Genomic DNA, 19,287 nt, shown 5'->3' with positions numbered 1-19,287 from the left:
TTACGACACTACCTATGTACTAGCCCCCCCCACTCCAAAGTGCTGCAGCTAGACAGCCAAAGTCAGCCATCTAGCTGCTAATGCAGGGTGGCCAGAGCGCAGAAGAGAAGATCCCCTCTGTGCTTTGCCCACCCTGCATTGGATAGGCAGTCACCTCCGAGTTTGGAGGCGGCCGCCTATCCACAATGGATGGCTCCCTAAGATTGATTTAGGGCACAAACTTAACGGACCTTGCCCTCGCTACTTGGAAGCCCCCGAACTTGGGCTGAAGCTGGCGGGGGGGAGGAGCAGCGGAGGTGATCGTCACCTCCCCGTCCTCTGATTTGTTGGGTTTTTTGCTAGATGGGCTTTTCTGGCTCACAGATAGATGCGTTTCATATCATGTGTAGTCCAGCTCTTAAGAGTCCCACGTATTGAGGTGTCTCCATTTAGAGTTTTTCTAAAAAATCATATGAAATCGTAGGGATCGTTGCAGCTGAGGTAGTACACAGCAATAGGAAGTAATATTAATTAATTGGTTGATTGATTAATATTATTTATTAGTTTTCTTGGGCGCCTTTCTCAAAAAAAGAGAGACTCGAGGCAACTTTATATTTGTTTGTTTGTTTACAATATTTGATATGCTGTCTGACAACAAAGTTTTCCGGGCATCTTACAATAACAGTAGAAGGATAAAATACAAGTCTTTTTAATTTTCCCCATGTACATTGCTGTCTTTCCCTAGGAAGGTTCAGTAAAAGAAAAGCCAGAGGCCAGAAATGTTTAAAAAGAGGGAGCTAAGTTGTCCGCAAGGGGGGACTCTTTCCCCAGCAAAGGTTTGGTGTGCGGGTCCTGGGAAAGGGAAGTTTCTTTTTTGTCTCTTCTGTTGCTTTGCTTTCATTGTAACCAGGCAGGATAACCTGCTTCCTGAGTAGATGCAAACGTTGCAGTGGGGAGGGGAGGGGAGGGGAGGGGAGGGGAAGGTTTGAAGCCGGATAGCAAGAAGGAGGTGACATTTCATCAAAAACAGGAAAGGAAGATGGTGTTGAGCTAACTTAGAAGCATGGAGAAGTCGAAGCTCAGTGGTAGAGCATCTCCTTTGCATACACAAGTCCCCAGGTACATTCCCAGTTAAAAGGAAATGTCTCTCTCTCCCTGAACCCAGTCAGAGTAAGTAATGCTGGCCTATATCAGTGGTGAATGTGAAGTGCAGGCACTCAGCGTGACAGTCCCCGCACCCACACTGTCAAGGAGAGTCCAAAAATTCAGGCAGCTGTGTTGGTCTCTCTCTTTCTGTATTGTATATGTCTTTTGTAGGTCTTTTTTTTAGAGCTAATGAGTCTTCATTGCCCACTGAACACCAAGCCACTCCGAAATATTTTGCATTAAAACTGGGATAGCTCTCAGAAATATATAGTTGCTGGGAAGAACCATTTCCTGCCCAGCAGCTCCTGTGAGGACCACAGCTAAGCTGAGAGGGCATGGGGGAGTTTGGGCAAGGTGAGGTGCAGATGGCATCATCGCCCCGCTAATGAAAACTCCCAGCGCTTCGACCCCGGGAGCCCCGGGTGGTGGCTCTGACGTCAGCGGGGTGGTGCATCTGCTCCAGGTTTCAGTCGGAACCAGTCAGAACTCTAAGGGAGCTATCCAAGTTGCTTTAGAGTTCTGACTGGTTCTGACTGAAACCTGGAGCGGATTCACCGCCCCGCTGACCTTGGAGCTTCCACTGGCTTCACAACACCACCGGCCTAGAGGGACTGAATGGTCTGACTTAGAACAAGGCACCTTCATGCATGTGCTGCCTTTTGTTACCTTCATATCCTGCCTTTCTTCTGTACTGGAACTCAAAAGACTTCCCAGGAAGTCTCCCATCCGGATACTGACCAGCCACAGACCTTCTTAGCTTCATCAAAGTGGCTGCATCATAGGAACTAGACCACTTCCTCCTCCTGTATTTTCAGGGTTTGGGGTTTTTTAATGTCCCCCGAGCTTGCAAAGATTCTGGAACATTGGAAGCTGCCTTATACTGAGCCAAACCATTGGTCCATCTAGCCCAGTACTGTTGACACTGACTGGCAGCAGTGGCTCTCCAGGGTTTCCAGCAGGAGTTTTTCCTGCCCTTCCTAGAGATGCCAGGGATCAAAATTGGGACCTTCTGCACACAAAGCAGGGGCTCTACCACTAAGCCATGGTCCCTCTCAGCATTCTGGGCTCTTCTTTATTATTCTGGTTGGCTCCTTCCACTGCAGCGACCAATCAGGATGGAGGGATGGTTAGAGGGAGCGTTTAATCCAGCTCCCTGCTTTTTGCAGGAAATCCAGAGCAAGAGCATCTCCAACCAGTGGCTGCTTAAAGCCCTCTCGGTCATTGGTTCCATTGTCTAACTGCTTGTACCATGAAGACATTTCTCCTAATGTTCATCCAAAATCTACCATCCTGTAACTTAAGAACATAACATAAGAAGAGCCCTGCTGGATCAGACCAAGAGTCTGTCTAGTCCAGCATTCTGATCACACAGTGGCCAACCAGCTGTCGACCAGGAACCCACAAGCACCCTCCCGCCCATGTTCCCCAGCAACTGGTGTACATAGGCTCACTGCCTCTGGTACTGAAGGTACCATACAGCCATCAGGACTAGTAGCCACTGATACCCTTCTCCTCCATACATTTGTCCAACCCCCTTTTAAAGCCATCCAAATTGGTGGCCATCACTACGTCTTGTGGTAGCAAATTCCATAGTTTGACTATGCGCTGTGTGAAGAAGGACCTCCTTTTATCTGTCCTGAATCTCCTACCAATCAGCTTCATGGGATGACCACGGGTTCTAGTATTATGAGACAGGGAGAAAAATGTCTCCCTCTCCACATTCTCCACACCATGCATAATTCTGTAGACCTCTATCATGTCTCCCCTTACCCTCCTTTTTTCCAAGCTAAACAATCCCAACTGTTGTAACCTTCCCTCATATGGGAGATGCTCCAGCCCCTTGATCATTTTAGTTGCCCTTTTCTTCACTTTTCCCAGTTCTAACTTAAGTCCATTAGATCTGGTCCTCCTGCTTGGGCAGCAGAGAACAAGTCTTGGCACTGTTATATGTGTGTGCTGTTGTCCCCGTGTTGTTTCAGCCTTTCCTCTTAGCACTTGTTTTCCATACCCTGTTCCAAGTTGTCAGGGTATGGAAGTTGTCTGCCTTCCGCGTCCTGGTGCTGCCCCACCCCCAGTTGTGCTGGACTACAGTTCCCATTTCTTGCAAACAATTGAGTCTGCATGAGCTGGAGCCATTTCACTCTTCAGTCCTGCAGCTATACTGTCAGAATCTGTAACCTGTCGATACAGATTCCTCAGTCTATATAAGTCCTTTGATTCTGATTCCCAATTTCTGTACTTCCTCTTTTTTCTGCATGTTTAACCTGCAGATGTTCTAAGAATGGCAGTCTATTTCCTTCTTAAAAGTGCAGCATCCAGAACCGGACATCTCTCTCTCTCCCTTTTGGTGGGGGTGGGGGGAGAGAAAAGAATTCCCCAGGGTTCCCTGTGTCTCTGTGTGTGTTTCTAATGTTTGCCATCCAACGTTTAACATCAGCCTTCCCTTCTTTTGACAGTCCCAGTGTCAGGAGATGAGGAAGAGGAAGCAGATGGAGCTGCAGATCCTTTCGGAGTCCATTCAAGGATGGGAAGGCGATGATATAAGGTCCATGGGCAGTGTTACTTATATGTCGCAAGTCATGGTCCAGTACGGAGGCAGCGAGGTGAGAGGGGCAGGGCTTAACCACACCCACCATGAGTACTAGACTATTTTCCCCCCCTCTACATATCTTTCTCTTCTCCTTGGTCAAGGACAAGTCGTGAAAGGAAAACTCAAGTCGCCACAGATTATATCCCCCCATCCTCCACCCTGCCCCCTTCCCACCGCAAGGATTATGTATGTATGTATGTATTAAATTTCTTAATCGCCCATCTGGCTGGTCACCCGGCCACTCTGGCCGATGTACAACAGTAAAATTACACATTAAAACGTCGTATTTCAAAAAATACCCTAACCCACCCCCAAATGCCTGCCCGAACAACCAAGTTTTCAACGCATGGCGGAAGCTCATCAAAGAGGGGGCATGGCGGAGTTCCCTAGGGAGGGAGTTCCACAGAGTGAGGGCCACCACAGAGAAGGCCCTCTCCCTTGTCCTCACCAGCCTAGCTGTTCTGGCGGATGGGACAGAGAGAAGACCATCCAAGGCTGATCTTGTTGAACAGTCTGTCTGGTGTTGCTGGAGGCACTTCTTGAGATAAGCTGGGCCAGAACCATATAGGGTTTTAAAGGTCAAAACCGGCACCTTGAATTTGGCCCAGAAAACAACTGGTAACCAGTGCAACTCCTTCAGCACCAGAGTGATGTGATCACGCCGGTGGCTGCCTTTAAGCAGGCGAGCCGCCGCGTTCTGCACCAGCTGCAGCTTCCGAACCGTCTTCAAGGTTAACCCCATGTAGAGCACATTACAGTAGTCTAGACAAGAGACTCATTTCATTTAAAAGCAACAGTGGGGACTGGGTGGAGATGGATGGCAGGGAGAGCAATCCTGTGGCCACTAGATACTGTCTAGATGGTCATAGGATTTTTTTGGTCTCTGGGAAACAAGGTCATCTGACTTCAGTTCCCCAAAACCATGTTCCCCGTCCCCTTGTAGCCAGTGTGGTTCTTTCCATGCTGCCCCCATCTCTGCACTCGTAAACGGAGCATGGAGAGGGCGAAAAGGGAGCGGTCCTGGGGGCGGGGAGGGGAGGAAACCATGGAAGCTGCTTTAGACAGCTTCCTGTCAGGTCTCCGGGCCCCTGCCCTCCCCACCCCTGAAGCCACAGCTAGATGCGCGAAAACATGCATCTAGCCACAAATGCAGGGCGGCTGGAGCACGCTGGAGCGGATCCCCTCCATGCTCTGCCCACCCGCATAGAATAGGTGTCAGCTTCTGAGTTCAGCTGACATCTGTCTCTATAGGACTTCACCCTAAATCTTTTAAAGAATTTTTGCTTCTCTGTGTGGTGCCTGGTGCTGTACATTCAGATCTTTTCCAGGTCTATGATTTTGTGCAAGATGACAGGACACAAGTTTGGATTTTCCCCCTTTGTTTCAGGAGAAAGAAGAAAGATACTTCATGTTGTTTTCAAATCTTCTTCTGATACTCTCAGCTAGTCCTCGGATGAGCGGGTTTATGTATCAAGTAAGTCAAGTCTGTTTAGGATTTCTGGGATTTGGCTTTTTAGGAAGAGGCCAAGCATACAACGGTCTCAAGTTAAATACACACCCCAAATCAGAGGTCCCTATGGCTATTTTATTTCATTTCTTTTTTTCTTTCTCTCTTTATCTTGCAAGGACTATTTTTTTAAAATAACAATAAAAAAGATTATATACAAGACAAGACCATTCATTCAATTATTATTGACATTCATCTGTCTAATACTGAATTGCATTTATAAACCAGATACTGAAACAGTATAATTCATAATAAAGGGGGGAAATACCAATGGTTGTACTGCATTATGGAACTTATTATCCCAGAATGCCACAAACAAATTCCACCTGCTCATAAATCCATTAAATCCCCTTCATTCCTCAGAAAAAGGTTATTCTAGACATGACTGCAATGTGCTGCATTTCTTTTGAACACCAGTTTGAAATAGGAGGAGCATCATTCCTCTCCCAAGAGCTTGGGTGCATATTTTCGCTGCCATCAATAAACGGCTTACTAGTTCTAAATCTGCCTGCAGAGGGGCCCGGGGCCGTTTCTAGCCTTCCATTGCCACTAGTTTACTGCAAGCACCCATGAATGCAACAGAAGGTTGCTGGAGATGGGACAGGCCGTACAGTGGGTGCCTCTTTCTAGGTTCTCTAGTGATTAAAGGTGCATTAGGGCGCAATCCAAACTACATAGGCGGCCGCCTCTGACCTTGGAGGCGACTGCCTTTCCAAAGCAAGGCAGGAGAGGCACGGGGGGATCGTTCTCTCCACACCTCTCCTGCCTTGCTCTTTTTCGCTAGACAGCCATTTCCAGCTGTCTAGCGGCAGGGGGGCCAACTGAGAGAGGAAGCTGCCGTACGACACATTGGATGTGTCGTACACGCACTCCGCTCTCCCTGCCCCGGAACGCCCCTTTTCAGTCGCTTCGTGCTCCTCTTGCGAGTGTGGAGGATGGGGCTTCTCCACGCTGCCTCCGAGGCAGCACAGACGAGCGGGGTGGTCGGTTTTCCAGGAACCGACCTCGGAGCGTGGGCTCCGAGGTCACTTCCCAGAAATGAGCATATCCTATGGGTTCTAGTCTGGGCTTCTGGGCTTCAAAGATGGCCACACACCTTTTATAAAAACATTCTAATTGACTAAAAAGACACCCCCGCTCCATGGAGTAAAACATTTTTTTAAAGATAATTATTTAAGTTGAAAGTACTTACAAAAACTGCTGACAACAGGCACCATCTTAGAGGCATTCTCTTTTCATTCTCACATGGGACTAAAATAGCTCCTGCAGTGACAAGTCCCCCTTCAAAACTATTGTTTTCGTCATACGCACATTTTGTGCAGGTTTAGGCTGCAATCCTTTGCACACTTACCTAGGAGGAAGTCATTGAATTCAAAGGGATTTACTTCTGAGTAGGAATAGGCAAACCTGTCAAATTCAGTTTTGTTTGGTTTATCCAGTTTCCACCATTAACTTTCTTCTGTTCTGTTTCCATTTTAATTAGCAAAATTGTGTTTTAAAAAGAAAATACAAGAATGCATATATGTTTCCGTGCACATTTCTCCCAACATACCCATTTTGATATGCATTTTTTTTCAAATGTGCACATTTCCCCAGATAGTATATAGTGTTTTTGTGTACATTTCCCTCTAATATGTGCATTTTGTGTGCACATTTTCCTAATACGTGCATTTTTACATGCATTTTTCCTAATGAACTTGATTGCAACTTTTGAAAATAGGAGTAAAAGTCTGGGGAGTGCAAATTAGGTAAGTTTGCATCAAAATGTGAACCATCCCTACCTCTGAATAGACATACATAGGATTGCATAGTTACATTGATTAATTGATTCAAAGTTGTTCATTTCCAGTCAACATTTCTTTAATCAAGTGACTGCCTTAGCATTTACATATTGCAAAAATGTCAGTCAAGGATGCCCAGAATAATGCTGATATAATATATTTTTAATTTCTTTTTATTTGGGGGGAGCAGGGAAAACTCCCTTTAATAGGAATGATGGTGACCAAGTTAGAAGATGTGGAAGGGAACGAGCACGCTTTTGAAATTTCAGGTGAGTGGGGTATTGGCAATTTAGATGCATGTTGCTTAGGGAAAGCTTTATTGATACAACATGGTAGAAAAATTATAGCAGCAGCTGGAAGAGAACCAGCTCCTAGTAATCTAAGGCAAGGATGGGTAGAAAGTAGATCTCCAGATGTTTTGGACTTCAGCTTCCAGCATTCTTGACCTTTGGCAGGGGTTTCTGGGAGTTGAAGCCCCAAATATCTGGAGATCTGTTTATTTATTTATTTTCAATATGTCTTGGCCACCTTACAGGGCAGAAGCCCCCCAAGGCAGCATATAGCAGTAAAATACATCAAACCAATACGATATTAAAAACACAATAAAAATAGTAAGAACACAATAAAAACAGCCATGAAACAACAAAACCAGCAAGAAAACAGCAAGAAATACTGCAACAGCAATCATACTAGGAGAAGGCCAGAGTAAAATAATATGTTTTCAAGGCCTTCTTAAAGGCCTGGAATGACGGAGCATGGCGGACCTCTGATGGCAACTTATTTCAGAGGTGTGGTGCCCCTGCAGAGAAGGCCCTCTCATGTGGTCACCCACCTAACTGTGTCACAGATCTACCTTCTGCCCACCCGTGGCCTAGGGCTAGCAACTGTTTAGTAACTAAGTCAAATTCTAAACAATGGGAGGGATCCAAAAGCTGTACTGCCGCTATTTCTACTGACGTTGCACTAGCATAAACCAATCCTTGTGCAACAGAACTAGCGCAACGGAAAGGAGCAGCCATTTGCCACCAGGTGCGAATTTTGGCAGCAAATTGTTGCTTTCTCCCTTTGGGCTCATTAAGTTGCACAAGTGTTGGATTACGCTAGCCTAGGGATGTCAGAGAATTCCGCCATGGATCTCGGTGAGGCCGAATGCCAGTGCATTCAGCCCCCCAAACTCTGTGGCGGAACGGCCTGCCACCCCCCCGTCCCCTGCAGATCCCCCCTGGGATGAGACTTATCTGTGGCGGATCTTCCGGGCGGCGGCAACTCTGGCTGCGGCGGCTGCGGCGGCTGCGGCGGCTGCGGCGGCTGGTCTTCCGACCGGCTGCCACCACCGCCATTTCCAGGCTTGTAAAAAAAAAAGAAAAACAGATGTGATAGGCTACGTAAAGCTTTACGTAGCCTATCATGGCTAGGGTTTTTTTTAAAAAAAACAACGTGATAGGCTACGTAAATCTTTACGTAGCCTATCATGGTTGGGTGGGTTTAAAAAAAAATGCGTACGCAAATGGCGGCGGCCATGGCCGCCGCCATTTGCGTTCCTTATTTTTGCCGTCTTAATCTACGTAAATATTTACTAGACTATGACAGCGAAAATAAAGGGGAACGCAAATAGCGTAGCGGGCGCTATTTGCGTCCCTTTTTGATTCGCTGTTTTAGCCTATGTAAAACGGTGAATGAAAAAGGGACGCAAATAGCGCCCGCTACACTATTTGCGTTCCCTTTTATTTTCGCCGTTATAGTCTAGTAAATATTTACGTAGATTAAGACGGCAAAAATAAGGAAAGCAAATGGCGGCGGCCGTAGCCGCCGCCATTTGCGTACACGTTTTTTTTTGTTTGTTTTTACCCACAGCCCTCCGCGGCTGGAAATCCGGCTGCGGACAGCTCTGGCCTGGCTGGGCCTGGCCGGCTGCTCCGCGGAGGTGCCGCAGAGCAGAGCCGGCCGCGGAGGATTCCGGGGGGGAGGAACAGAGCGCCTCCCCCCCCCGGCGAGGATTCTGGGGGGAGGGCCGGAATGCCTCCCCCCCTACCATCAACATAATCTGCGAAGGTTAAGTGACTTTCGTACATCCCTACACTAGCCCCAACGTCAGTTGGCACACCATTGGATGCTACTCAGTATTAATAAATATCGATCACACTGCTACAGAACCTCCCTTACTCCCTCTCTAGTAATACTAGAACTTGAAGGTGATGGGCATTAGATGCAGGACACACAATGAATACCAGAAGAGCTCTGCTGGATCAGACCAAAGGCCTGTGTAATCCAGCATCCTATTTTATTTCATTTTATTTTAGATTTATTTATTTATTTTTACATTTATATCCCACCCTTTTTCCCCTCTTGCAAGGAGCCCAAGGTGGCTTACAGGGTCCTCCTCCTCCTCTCCATGTTATCCTCACAACAACAATGCTGTGGGGTAGGCTCTGCTGGGAGTCAGTGACTGCCCCAGAGTCACCCAGTGAACTCAATGGCCGAGTGGGGGACTTGAACCCGGATCTCCCAAGCCCCAGTCCAGCATTCTAACCACTACACCACACCGGCTCTTTCCTGTTCTCACAGTAGCCAGCCGGACAGCTCTGGGAAACCCGCACGCAGGACAGAAAGGCAATAACCCTCTTTTGTTGCTCTCCAGCGGCTTGTGCTCAAAGACATATTACCTCTGAACCTGATGGCTGCAGATAGCCATCATGACTATTAGCAGCCAGACATAATCCTCCAGGCTTTGTATATTTGTTTATTTATTTATAATACTTCTATACTGCTTAATATATTAAAACCTCTCAGTGGTTCACCTTAAAATACGACCTAACAATATCAAAAAAAGATGACTATGACAATGATAATAATAATAATAACATCAACATTAAAGGAATTACTATACCAAAGCAGTAAAACAGGGTGGTAACAGAGTCCCTCACAGGTCAGGGGAAGCCTGTTTGAATAGGTGTGTTTTCAAGAGGTGTTTAAAATTTGCTACTGTTTCTGCCTTTCAAACCACGCATGTTCCAAAGGGTGGGTGCTACCACCGAAAAGGCCCGTTTATGCGCCATGACCTGGCGGCATTCCATGGGCCACGGAATGGCACGTAAGCCCTCCTCAGAATCTCAGACATCGACTTGTATATATAAGGGAAGATGGTCTAACCATGTTTCAAAGCCTTCTAAGCTCATGACCATCACCACATCTCATGGCTCTAGCCGATCATTTTTCTAGCGAGTAACGCATCTCATTCCTCTCTCACAGGGGGCATGATAGACCGCATCACGGTACACTGCAACAGCAGCCAGGATCTACATGAATGGCTCGACCATTTGCAAAGGCTGACGAGAGGGACAGCTTCAAGTGGCACCCTTTCCAAGACACACTCCTGGAGCTCTCATTCTGTAAGTTCCCCAATCCATGTGACAATCTTGGTCGTGCCAGTGCAGTCTGCCCTCCTCTCCTGCAGGGGGTGCACATATACCAGAAATCCAGCGTGACCAGGATCAGGTGTTGGACAGAAAATGAGTTTGGATTACTGCAGTGCATTGTATGTGGGGCCGCCCTTGAAGACAGTTTGAAAATGGCAGTTAGTACAAAAAACAGCAACTAGGTTACTATCAGGGTCCAGGCACATGGAGCACACCTCACCCGTTCTCAAACGGGGATGCTGGCTCCTGGTTTGTTTCTGAGCCCAGTTCAAGGTACTGTTGTTGATCTTTCAAGCTCAACAAGGCTTTGGGCTAGATTACATTAATCTAATTCTTCCATATGAACCTGCCTGAGGTTCCCAGTTGCCAGTTACGGCACCCTGACTTTGGAACTCTGTCCCCAGAGAGATTTGTCTGGCAGTGAGCAGCGGAGGCTGGTGGTTCCAATGTCAGTGGAGCGATGAATCCACTCTGGGTTTCAGTCAGAACCAGTCAGGACTCTAAAGGAGCTATCCAAGGTGCGGAAGCGTGTGTGTGTATTGATTGATTGACTGATTGATTGATTGCATTTCTATAGGCCTTTCCGAAGGCAGTTTACAGAAGTTTAGAAAATTAAAATGATAATTAAGTCAAAACATAGTAAAACATTAAAACCTATATCTAAACCTAAAACTTGCCCCTCTTGATATCTGTTTAACATTACAGCTACTGATAAGGGCAGTAACATATTTTGAAATTACTCTTGTTGTTCATCTATCTTATATCTATCTATGTGTGCGTGTGCATCTATATGTATAGTGTCTGGGTTAGCGTGACAGGAGAGTGGTTAATGAGCCACAGTGGTTTGTTAAGCACCCCTGCACGTGCCGCCCAAGTTACCTAATTAGCCTTGCTGAGCAGGGTTTATCATGATGTCTGAACCCAGCGAGGGTGGCTGGCTGGGGTGGTTAACACAACCCAGAAACCATGGCCTGTTTTAGGATTGCTGGGTGGTTTGTTACCAGTGCACGCCAGGGTGGTTAAGAAACCACTGTGGTTTATTAACCACCCTTGTGTCATCCGAACCCAGAGTGTGTATACATGTTCTTGATCTGTCTAGCATGGATGTTAGATTGATTGATTGATTGCATTTATGTCCCGTCTTTTTTCCTCTTTCAAGGAAGCCAAGGCGGCTTACATTATCCTCCTCCTCTCCATTTTATCCTCACAACAACAACCCTGTGAGGTAGGTTGGGCTGAGAGTCTGTGACTGGCCCAAAGTCACCCATGGCCAAGTGGGGACTAGAACCCAGATCGCCTGGCTCCCAGTCCAACACTCTCACCACTACACCACACTGGCTGTCTATATGTCTGTGTGTATGTACGTGTGTATGTGTGTGTGAGAGAATATATATATATATATATATATATATATATATATATATATATTTGTATATCTGGTCATGGACCATAATAAATAGATTTGGATGCATAATGTATTTTGCTTTTTTAATATACTTCAGTAGCCACTTTGATAGGCTTTGGCCTGATAAATCAGAGTTAAAACAAAAAGCTAAATCAGTAAACTGTTTTATCAGACTTTCAGCTCTACTGGACAAGTTCGTGGCCTCCTGGAGCCCCCCAAAATCCTTAAGCCCTGGACCTTAAGTTGCCTCCGGCCCGCACCTCCGCTCAGACCATCAGTGGCACTCAGTTACAAAGAGGTAATTGTGGTGAGGCCTTTTGTCACGCATGGGCATGTTTTGTGGCAGTCGCTTAACTCCTGTGCTGCTCTTTTATTCTGTGGCAGAATGCACAAGTTTAACAGGTCGCTTGCATGCTAAGCAGGATGGGGGAAGCGGCTGATGAGATTCGCATATTTTAATACAAACATACCTCATTCCCACTTCCTGAACCAATACAGGGACTGTAATGCAGTTACATGTCCATATTCACTCTTTTCCGATTTTGCGATGCAGTTCTTCAGTCTGAGAGTGCAAACAAAACGTGTATATTGGGGAAAAGTATGCACAAAAATATGTATATTAGTGAAAATAATGTACCAAAATTCATTATATTGAAGGAAATTACCTGGAAAAAATGCCTGTGTTAGAAATAAGGTGTACAAGAAAGGTGTATATTGAGAGAAATGTGCACAAAATGCACACACATTTTCATGAAGACTTTTTTAAAAAATCACAAACCGATGAGGAAGTGGGACAAAACGAACGTCAGGATTGGAAAAATTAGAAACCGAGCAAAACCGAACAGGACAGATTCACCTATCCCAGTGCTAAGCTACAGGATTATGAATTTAGGTCAAAGTGCGGCTGCACACCATGGGGTCACGAAGAGTCGGACACGACTGAACGACTGAACAACAACGTGGCTGCACAAAGCCAAGATTTTCCATTGAGATTGATGGAACCTCTGTAGGTTGTGCCCACGTAGCTCTGGTTTTAAGGACTGGGGATGCAGTTCTAGCCTCTCCAGTTCCCTGAACCCTCAGGAGACAATTCTGGCTCAGCTTAGGACATAAGAAAAGCCCTGCTAGATCAAACTGAAGGTTTATTGTAAGGCTGCAGAACTGCGGACCAAATCTGGCCCACCCAGGGTCCCAATCCAGTTTTCTAGGTTTCCCAGATGGCCCCACCCCTTTCCACTGGCCCCGCCCCTTTTCCCAGCCACCAATTGTTTGGGGGTTTCCTGGCTTTTGTGCAATCCCGCCCCCATTCTAAAAGGTTGAAATGCCTCTCCTAAGGCTTAGTTAGTGGCAGGAAGAGCTTTCAGCTACAATATGCTGGTATTTTTGGCATGTTGGCCCCACCTGCTTCTGCCTTCAGCCCTGCCCACCCCTGAGAGCGTCTCCATAATTGAATTTGGCCCTCAAGCTGAAAGAAGTTTGGCACCTCTGGTCTATTGAGTCTAGCAAGTTGCTTCCCACCACGGCCTGCTAGATGGCTCCCAGGAAGCAGGGTGCAAAGACAACAGCTGCCCCCCACACTGTCCTTCAACAACTGCTATTCAGAGGTACACTGCCTCTGAACATGGAGGTTTGAGTCTGGTGATGGACATGCATTCTCCCCGGATGGGGGAGAAATTCGTTCAGTTTGTAATGCAAAGTAACCACTGTGTCAGGGATGTGGCCCTCCAGATACTGTTGGACTGCAACTCCCATTATGCCTCACTGTTGGGTTTGCCAGCAAAGGCTGATGGGAGTTGCAGTGCAACAACATCTGGAGAGCCACATCTGCCCCAGCCCTACACTGCACGAACTGAAACTCAGCTATCCTTCGCAATTTGCACTTTTCCAAATTTTGCAATGGAGTTCCCCAGTAAAAAAATGCATCTAAAAATGTGTATGTTAGGGGAAATAATGCCAAAAATGCATTATATTAGGAAAGCCACTTGCACAAAATGTGCATGTTAGGCAAAAATGCATACAGAAATGTTTCTCATTTGGAGAAACATTCATAAACATGTTTATGAATTTTCATGCAAACTTTAAAAAATCAGTCTCAAAGTTTGGGATGATCAAAACTTAAGACTGGAGAAATTCTTCAAGTTCGAGTTGAACCGAACTCATGGGCAGTATCCAATAGGGCTGTTGTACAAGCGGCTCTTCCCGCTGATCCCTTTGTGCAAGCAGGACCCACCATTTGTGCAACGGAGGTTTAACACTTCCTATAGGAAGCCCCGAAATGAGTGGAAAAACTTGTTTTTGGTTCAGGACGGGTCGGTGGAGCTCCCTTATGTGCAATGGAATCAGCATGTGCGACTGAACCAGCGGGGGCACAGCACCCCATTGGATACTGCCCTGCAGTTGGGAAAATGAGAAATAGAGAGAACCCAAGAATGGCACATTCAACCTTCCCTACTCTCAAGTCCTTGTTCTCCTTGTAGTATTGTCAGGGCCTGGTGTAAAACGACAAGCTTAGGGTGTCTTGTGAAATGCTCTCTACATTTGTATGCTTTCTCTGGACATGCCATATGATTGACATACCGCTGCCCCCCCCCCCCGCATGTGAACAACTTAGCCCACAGAGTTCCCCGTCAGCCCTGTGGCCCAGTGAGCAGCCAGCAAAGTTCCATCCAGACTGGAAGAGCTGAAATAGCACCCCTGTTCACCGACATGCCGTTGTCGTGGAGTCGTGCCCTGTCAGTCATGCACAAAGTCTATCTTTGGCCTTAACGGGAACATCTGGTTCTCTGTAGTCAGGGCTTGCCCGAGGATTTTTGTTGCCTGAGGCAAAGAGCCCTCAAAGAGCCTGTTGCCCTCTTCCATGTATAGAAGCAAACTGGACGGGCAGTTGAGCCTTCTTTCAACACTCCTCTGCCACACCTGAGGGCGGAAGGCTAGTTTAGGGGCGCAAGACAGACTGTACTCCAACAGCTCTGTACTCCAACAGTGCAAAATGGTGAGGGGCCCCAGAGGAATAGCTGCCCCCCAGCATCTGCTACTTGAGGCTGTTGCCTCGCTCTGCATAATGGTAGGGCTGGCCCTGTGTGTACTCCATTGATCCAAACTTGTAGTCACAACAGCTTACTAAGAAGGGTGCCGATGCTATCTCATAATTCTGCCCCATAAAATCATGGTTTGTGCTTAGAAACGCTGAAGGTTAAAGAAATACATAGTACACACGCTAGGTCGCACTTCTGGTTACGAAGGCTTCCATGCACATACCTTTCTCTCTCTCGTTTGCTTTGTGTGTATGTGTGTGTATGCATGCGCGCGTGTGGGTCCATGAAAGCTACAATTATAGGCCAAATCTCCAACTTTAAACTTGCACCATCTTTTGGGGCTTTGCTTGTTGGTTTTTAACCCCATAGAAGTTGGGATTTTTAAGAATCAGGTGTTTTTCTTAATTACTGTTCTAGAAGCCAGAGTTATGGTAGAGAAAGTAAACTGCTCTCCCACTTAGTTACATAAATCCACGCAGTCTCAAAATAAAACAATATGCAAATGTAAGCCCACAGGAAACTGGGGTGGGGAGAAGATCTTTGCATCATACAGGAAACAACCCCAGAGTGGTGTGACTACAAACAAAATCACCCTTAAATCTTTCTCGATTTTTAATGACTCACTTTTTACAAGCTTCATGCCTTAAACATAGCTCCCCATAGCGTGACTCACCGCTTGTGCTCTTGCACAAGGGTCTTGATGGTTTCTGTATACCCGATGCTAATCGGGGGACTGGGAGCACAAATTTATTTGTGCTCCTAAGTGTTCTTAAGCATTGCCAAGCTCTCAAAGATAATGTAGGCTGCAATCCTCTGTGCATTTACTTGGGAGTAAGCCCCATTCCACTCAGTGGAACTTACTACTGAATAAATAGGCATATGCAAAGTTAATCTGTAAATACATTAAAGAACCCTGCCCCCCTCCGAAAACGACCATGACATTGTAAAAACTACAGGTCTGTTTTCAAGATGGAATCCTTGTCTCCAAATTTAGCCTAACAAGGTAGAGAAATGGTCAAATATTTCATTGAACGGATTTGTCCTACAAAAGACACACAAAAGTGATGATTCATCTGTCAGTTAGATCAAAAGATCACACCTGTTTGGTTGGTTGTTTTTTGGTTTTAAGACATACAAAAGCAAATGAATAATCATTATTTCATGTAAAGCAGGGGTGTTGAACCTCAGAAGCATGGGTCAAATCCTGCCCAGCTGTGGTCCCCATCGAGCCCTCCAGGGCTGCCAGATGGCCACAGACGCTTTCCCTCAACTACCAATTGTTTGGTAGTTTCCCAGGTTTTGCACAGGTTTTTCCCAGTTCTAAACGACTGAAATGCCTCTTCTAAAGCTTATTTATTTATTACACTTATATCCCACCTTCCTTCCATTGTGGAACTCAAGGCGTGGTCCCCAGGTGGTCTCCCCTCCAAGCACTGACCAGACCCAGACCTAGCTTCAGCAAGGTGGCTGTCTCCTGTGCCTTCAGACCATGTCCTAAATTACTGACAGTAAGAGCTTTAAGCTAAAATATGCTGCTATCCCTGGTATTTTAGGCCTCACCCCTTTTGCCTTTGGCCCTGCCCACCCCTGGAATGCGGTCCCTAGGAACTCGAAAATTGGATTCAGTCCTTGGGCTGAAACGAGTTCCACACCCCTGCCGTAAAGGGAGTTTAGAATTCGAACGTTAGGCGGTCAGCAGGGGTGTTGGCAAGGGGGGACCTTTCTTTGAAAAAAGTGGAGTGCGACCAAAAAAAAGGCCCCGTTGCAACGAGACATTTATATCAGGTTGACCCCTGATAAGCTGGATAGGAGGTGTTTTCGCAGCTTGGTGCGTTTGTGGGGAGGATGCTGCTTCCCTTCCCACACTTGGCCACTTTCAGGAAACCTCTGAATCCTGCTGACGTGTGAGTTGTATGTTTTCCTTTCCCTTAAAATTGGGTCACCATCGTGCCTGTCCTATTTTGAGTCTTTATTTGAAATATTACACTATTGGGTGTACAGAAGCCTGCGTGCCTGCGATCTCCCTTTTATTCATTTATTTGTACCATTTCTATTCCACTTTTTGCCAGACTGGTTCAGTGCAGCTTATAGCATAAAAATCTAAAATAAAATAAAAGCAACTAAAGCAACACATAACACCAAATTAAAACCAGCTGGCCATGAGGTTCAATTCTGTATTATGTAAACATATGCAGAAGACAAAGCACATGGGTGGAATCCTTCACAGGCTGCCTTTACACTAAAGAAAAAACCTTCAGTCCTCCCATTGTGGAGCCTTTCCACATTTACACTGGGCCTCCAGATGGCGACCACCTGATTGCTGAGAGGGGAAGTTTTTAATTTTCAAGGTTCCATAGAGATCAATGAAATAGCGCCATCTAGTGGCTGTTTTAATAGTGTAACAATATGCCTTAAATAAATAGTTCATTATTTCCCAATCTTTCTGAGATGGAATAACCAGGAAATACCTCTGGATATGTCCTGGAGGTTGACAACGTCATGAAAAAGACCCCAAAACGTCCACGAGTGAGCAGTCTCAACAGCAGGACAAAAGCTCCATGTGAAGGAGCCACAGTACCTGGATTAACATGGGAGGGGCCATGGATATTGCAACAGTTAGATTAGATTAGATTAGATTAGATTAGGTTAGGTTAATAGACAGACAGACAGATCGGGATTTTAAAAATTCAAACTGAGATCTTTAAAAAAATGTTTGGAATGTTTACTTTAATTGAAACTGATCCATCTTCAGAGATATGTAGGCTGCCTCTGAAGACGGCTCAGAAACTTCAACTAGTGCAGAATGTGTCGCCCCACCTGTTAACTGTTATGGACCATTACTCACATTTATCCCTTGTCTTCATGCATTTGTGCTGGCTGCTGGTCCATTTCCAGGCCCAATTCAAAGAGCTGGTTCTTTCCTTTAAACCCCTACATGGTTGGGTCCTAATTATTCTCAGGAACGGCTCTTCCTAAATGAACCTCCCCAGCACTTAAGACCTTCTGATAAGGCTCTGCTTTGGATTCCAGCTAAGTGGAAGGCTAGGCTGGCCTCCCCTAGGAACAGGGCCTTTTCCGTAGTAGCCCCAATGCTTTGGAACTCCCATCCAAGTGAGTTTCATACCACCACCTCCTTGCTGCCTTTCCGCAGACCAGTAAAAACCTATTTCAGGTATCCTTTGGAAACAGAAGTTGACTGCTCTATGCACCCAACTTTTCTAGCTATTTTTTCCCCTTCTTTTTCTGCCTGGTTTTAATGCCATGTTCTTTTATTGCTCTTATTGGTGCATTTGCAATGCATATAACCATTTTGATATGTTTTAGGAATTCGGGTGTATAAATAATTTTAAACAAAATAAATAAATTCACCTAAGGAGACTTGATTGGTCTAATAATGAAAAATCGGTCTGGCATCGTGTACTTGTAAACTAATTCGTTGTAAATATTGGATTTGGGGGAAAACATTTAGAATTAAGATGCATTATAGAAGTGTAACATGCTGATACGTTCCATGATGGTGATGATGTTACATAGAAACAAGACAACAAGACATTTCTTGAAACTTAATTTAGTGCTGTTATTAACAGCAGAAATAGCTAGAATTCATTTTTAGCACAGCATTAAGAAAATTGTTAGAAACATTAGAATAGTGCCATAAATGTTGTTAACCACCAAATACATACGATCTTATAAATAGCCATATTAGTAGCCACACTTAAATAGGAACTCTTCTTGAACTTGATATTAAACATTAGAACTAGCAACAGACACATATATTACATATATGGAATATTAGATGGCAATCCCATGCACAGTAACATGGGAGTAAGCCCTATTGACCTCAGTGGGGTTTACTTCTGAATAGACATGCATAGGATTGTGCCATTAGTCAGTCGGACGATGGCAAGGAGGGGGGTACACTTGGGGACGGCAGTTTACTGAGAGCAACTTGCCGAGCCCCACCACCACCACCAAAAAAACCCCTAGAACCGGCAAAGATGCACCAGGCAGCCCCTTCTTGAAGGCGGGGGATCCTCTTTCCATCAAGAATAATGGAATGAGCCAACCACACCCAATATGGAGGCGTAGCAGAATGAACCTCCTTTCTACAGAAGAGGAAAGAGAGAAGGCCAGAACGGCAACTCATTCAGAGGTTCAGAGGGCAGCCTCCTCAATTTGCAGATACTCCAGGCCCACAGGAGCCTTGCATTAATTAGGAAACGTATTTCTCCCAGCGTGCTAGCAGTTCTCATAGGGCACACAGGTTGGGAATCTTCCGTGTCAAGAGCATCGTAGTTTTAAGATTGCAACATTGAATCCTGTGAGCAGTTTTGTGAGGAGCGCAGTTTCATACTCCTTTTCTCTTTCTTTACATATTCGTGCATAGCGGATGTCTTACATCTTAAAGGTAAGGTTGGAAACCTCTCC

At 45.8% G+C, this 19,287-nt stretch overlaps 1 protein-coding gene across 6 annotated transcripts in view; it reads left to right on the top strand.

The window, feature by feature from the left end:
- ARHGEF6 (Rac/Cdc42 guanine nucleotide exchange factor 6) overlaps positions 1-19,287 on the top strand; it is an 86,034-nt gene that overhangs the window by 49,373 nt on the left and 17,374 nt on the right. For all 6 annotated transcript variants that reach the window (XM_084813655.1, XM_084813653.1, XM_084813657.1 and 3 more), the window contains 6 exons: positions 3,582-3,728; positions 5,103-5,189; positions 7,194-7,272; positions 10,253-10,392; positions 11,997-12,122; positions 19,247-19,267. In XM_084813655.1, the coding sequence (XP_084669781.1) occupies positions 3,582-3,728; positions 5,103-5,189; positions 7,194-7,272; positions 10,253-10,392; positions 11,997-12,122; positions 19,247-19,267 (600 nt within the window). The remainder of the gene's footprint in view (positions 1-3,581; positions 3,729-5,102; positions 5,190-7,193; positions 7,273-10,252; positions 10,393-11,996; positions 12,123-19,246; positions 19,268-19,287) is intronic.

Source organism: Heloderma suspectum, chromosome 9 (assembly GCF_057233095.1).
Source record: "Heloderma suspectum isolate Gila_16-S chromosome 9, 16-S_ref, whole genome shotgun sequence".
Taxonomy (NCBI): Eukaryota; Metazoa; Chordata; class Lepidosauria; order Squamata; family Helodermatidae; genus Heloderma; species Heloderma suspectum.
The sequence above is the reverse complement of the archived record's forward strand: the minus strand, read 5'-3'. Positions and strand labels throughout refer to the sequence as shown.